The following is a 4,172-nucleotide window of genomic DNA, read 5'->3' on the forward strand; positions in this document are numbered from 1 at the left end:
TGGGACCATATTGCATCTGGTTCAGTCCATAGACGCCAAGCCATTCTAGATAAAAGTATTTTGTTGTGAAGACTCGGATCCCGGAAGCCAAGGCCACCTTTCTCTTTGGAACGACACAATCATTTCCAAGATATCCAGTGGAGTTTTGGTTTGCCATTAGTGTCACCCCAATAGAAATTTGATGCCGCACGCCGAAGATGTTGGTGATGAGATGCTGGAAATTTGAAATGGGAGCAAGCATAATTGGACAAAGAAAAAGCCACAGACTTAAGCATCACCTCTTTGCCAGCATAAGATAGCAACTTGGTCTTTCAACCCTCAAATTTCTTTGTAACCTTCTCTGAAATATCCTTGAAAAGATCAGCCTTAGAAACACCAAATTGTGTAGGCAAACCTAAGTATTTTTTCGGTCCCACACCATAAGGGACTTTTAAAATACGGGAAAAGCACTTCTTTAACTTTAAGGGTGTATTAGAGTTAAATATCATGGTGGACTTTTTAAGATTGATGGCTTGGCCTGAAGCACGACAATAAATATCGAGGGTGTCTTTCAAAGTAAAGATTTCTGCAACACGAACTTCAGAGAAAATAAGTAAATCATTTGCAAATAGAAGATGAGTTACCGGCTGGGATTGGTTGCGAACACGAACACCATGGATGGATCCACTCGATTTTGCCTGTGTCAAAGTGCTATTTAGGGCTTGGGAACAGATAATAAATAGGGCTGGTGATAGAGGGTCACCCTGGCGGATTCCTCTAGTAGGTTGGATTGCACCTTGAGTAGCACCATTGATTAGGAATTTGTAGTTCACCAAGCTGACACTTGCCATGATTAGATTGACCCATTTGTCCCTGAAACCCAATTCAACATTAGTTTTTCAATAAAGTGCCACTCCACTCGGTCATAAGCCTTTTTCATATCAAGTTTGACTGCAACCAACTTCTTTTGACCTTTCTTCCTTTTGCCCATATAGTTGAAAAGCTCATAAGCTATGAAGGAATTGTCTGAAATTGATCGATTCGGAATAAATGCTGATTGTGTAGGAGCAACAATGTCTTCAAGAACCATCTTCAGACGATTCGCTGAGATCTTAGTGATGACCTGTAACAGCACCGCACATAGTGCAATTGGCCTGTATTGGTCAGTAGACTCTGGTTGTTGAACCTTTGGCAATAAACATATTAGACTTGTATTGAGGGAGGGAGCGAGATAACCAGAATGGAAAAAATTTAATACAAAGGAGAAGAGATCGTCCTTTACCATTTCCCAATATTTCTGAAAAAAAGGTGATGGAAAACCATTAGGACCTGGGGCCTTGAGGGGACTCATGGCGAAGAGACCATCGTGAACCTACTCCATTGTTGGCATACGGCATAACTAATCATTGGTTTCACTTGAAATTCTTGGAATAACCGTATTGAGAACCTGTTTCAATGCAGCATCATTTACGCCTTCAGAGGTGAAGGCCGTATTAAAGTGATCAAGAATTTCTTGATAAACTTCATGCTCAGATCCTGTCCAAACACCAGAGGCGCGCTTCAGCTTCAAGATATGGTTTATTTGGCGATGTTGGATGGTTGATGCATGAAAAAAATTGGTGTTTCTATCTCTGCTTGTAAGCCATAATTGTCTTGGCTTTTGGCGGCTAGAGTTCCTCTTCATTTGCAAGTTTTACCTCCAGGTTTGCAGTAACCTCCACCACTTAGGCATGAACGGACTCCGAAAAGGAGAGGTTGTTGAGATGCTCAAGCTCTTGCAAATAGAATCTGAATTTGGTTTGAACATGGCCAAAAACTTCTTTGTTCCATTTCCTATATGGCTTTTGACAAGCATTTAGCTTATGAAGCATGATTTCTGATGGCACACCAAGGCTTGGAGAATTCTAGGCCGAAGATGCAATCGCTTTACAATCACTGTGGTTAAACCACATGGATTCAAAGAGAAAGGGGCGTTGACCACGAAAAGCACCACCTTCAGTATCGATAACAAGAGCCAAGTGATCTGAGCCCACAGTTTGCTTGACAATAACTGCAGCATTACAATAAGTCGTCCTCCAATTATGATTTGAAAGAGCACGATCCAGCCTTATCCGGATCAAAGCTGAGCCTTTCCGATTATTATTCCATGTGAAAGCAGGACCCTGAAATCCCAGGTCCATTAGATGACAAGAGTTAAGCATATCCCGAAAAGGCCGTGTGTCTCTATCGGTTGGAGAGTTTCCACCCTTTTTCTCATACCAAGAGATATAAGAATTGAAATCACCGAAAACAATCCATTCAGAGGAGCGACCAACACTTAAATCAATAAGACGGTTCCAAACCTATTGTCGCTGAGTTGCCACTGGATCACCATAGACACAACTCATAAAGAAAGTGTCGGTAAATTCATCATGAGTTCCTATAAATTATCACAATAATGCCTCATAACACATACCTTCATCACGAACTGTAAGGTATGAGATAACTTTTTATACGAGGTTTCAAAATTTAAAAAAGTGTGATATTCAACACATAATAAATAATTCAAAATTATCCAAACACCAAAATGTACTAAGACAATAAATGACACTGTAGCCAAAAGCACTAAAGCTTTTTTTTTTTGTTGAACAGCTAAAAGCACCAAAACATGTACCAAATAGGCTTTGAATATATGCTCAAACAGACCTTAAATGTATGCCCAAACCGACCATAAGCATGTGTTCAATCCAACTTTAAACAATGATCTATGTCCTTTATACATGATTTAAAATCAATTTCTCATGTATTATTACATAAACGACACACATACCCTGAATACATCAAAATTGAACTCAGGAGGTTCAAATTTATAGAACCCAAAAGCATCAACCTTAATACCTTAGGATGACACATCACTCATCCTAGGAGCACATAATTTATGTGTTACCAGGTGAAATATGTTAAAACCCTAGTAGGACAAAAATGGTGCTCTCAGGTGCCCTTTTTTCAGCCCTATAGAACTAAAAATTATCTTCCTGGATGTAATCTAACCCTAAATCGATTTAAACATGGTTCACATAGAATTGGTTGTGTGATCGAACCAAACGGGCTAACCAACAACCAAACGAGTTAGATATTTAGGTCATATTATTAGATCAAGTTCTACTACACTAAGTTATTAATTATTTAGAGGCCCAACAATTAAATGAGGCCCAAAATACTATGACTTAATGATGACCTAAAATCCAACTGAACTTAAAATTTTATTAAAGCCTAAAACTTATGAATTTTTAACGAGCTCATAATGATCCAACATAATTAAAAACTCATTATTCCGGTGCACATCAATAGATAATGATGCCTGATAACATGCATGGTTCGAGAACTCGCGAGATCTCGCCGAGTTTCTCGGTTATTTTAAAACCCGAGACGATATAGCCTACGGTACCGAAAATTGCAATTTCTCGCCAAGATCTCGGCGAGATATCGGTTTTACCCATGGTTTTGACCCATTTAGACCCATCTACCACAAATATATTCACTTAACTCGACAGAACTTGCATATCTCGACGAGTTCTGTCCTAAAATGCTACAACACTCAAGACATCTCTCTAAAGTCGATATTTCTTCTTCTTGGCTTCAATTTTTTGATGGATTGTAAGCCTTGAAGTGTGATTCAACTACAAACTTAAAGATTCAACTCCAACATTGCAAGAATCATCACATATTTGAAGGTTTTTTCAAAGGTATTCCCTCTTTTCCCTAAATCTATTTTTTTCAACAAAAATTGTACAATCCTTGGTAGATTTATGTGCTTTTGAGATATGTTAAACAACTTTAGCCGATCTATCACGTGATGGAGTCCGAATTATTTTTCTGTTATTATTATTTTTATTATAATTTTTGTAAAAATAAATGATTTTTTTGAAAAAAAAATTAAAAAAATAGGATGAATAATGATTGTTTGGAAGTGATTTTCATATATGTTGAACAACTTTGGACGATCTATCACTTGATGGAGTCTGAATTATTTTTCTGTTATTATTAATTTTATTATAATTTTACAAAAATAAATGATTTATTTAAAAAAAAAATAAAAAAAATAGGATGAATAGTGATTATTTGGAAGTAATTTTCATATATGTTGAACAACTTTGGATGCCCTACAGCCTCATGGATCAGTTTTTTATTTTCACCCATTAAAAAAAATATTT

At 37.2% G+C, this 4,172-nt stretch overlaps 1 protein-coding gene across 1 annotated transcript; it reads right to left on the bottom strand.

Annotated features, from left to right (window-relative positions):
• Positions 1–311: 311 nt before the first annotated feature.
• On the bottom strand, positions 312–2,440 carry LOC122665844. The gene is made up of 5 exons (XM_043861977.1): positions 2,435–2,440; positions 1,916–2,141; positions 1,427–1,515; positions 942–1,165; positions 312–852 (listed from the first exon to the last, which is right to left on the bottom strand). The coding sequence occupies exons 1-5, from the start codon at positions 2,438–2,440 to the stop codon at positions 312–314; spliced, it is 1,086 nt and encodes a 361-aa protein (XP_043717912.1).
• Positions 2,441–4,172: the final 1,732 nt, after the last annotated feature.

This window comes from Telopea speciosissima, chromosome 6 (genome assembly GCF_018873765.1).
Source record: "Telopea speciosissima isolate NSW1024214 ecotype Mountain lineage chromosome 6, Tspe_v1, whole genome shotgun sequence".
Classification (NCBI taxonomy): domain Eukaryota; kingdom Viridiplantae; phylum Streptophyta; class Magnoliopsida; order Proteales; family Proteaceae; genus Telopea; species Telopea speciosissima.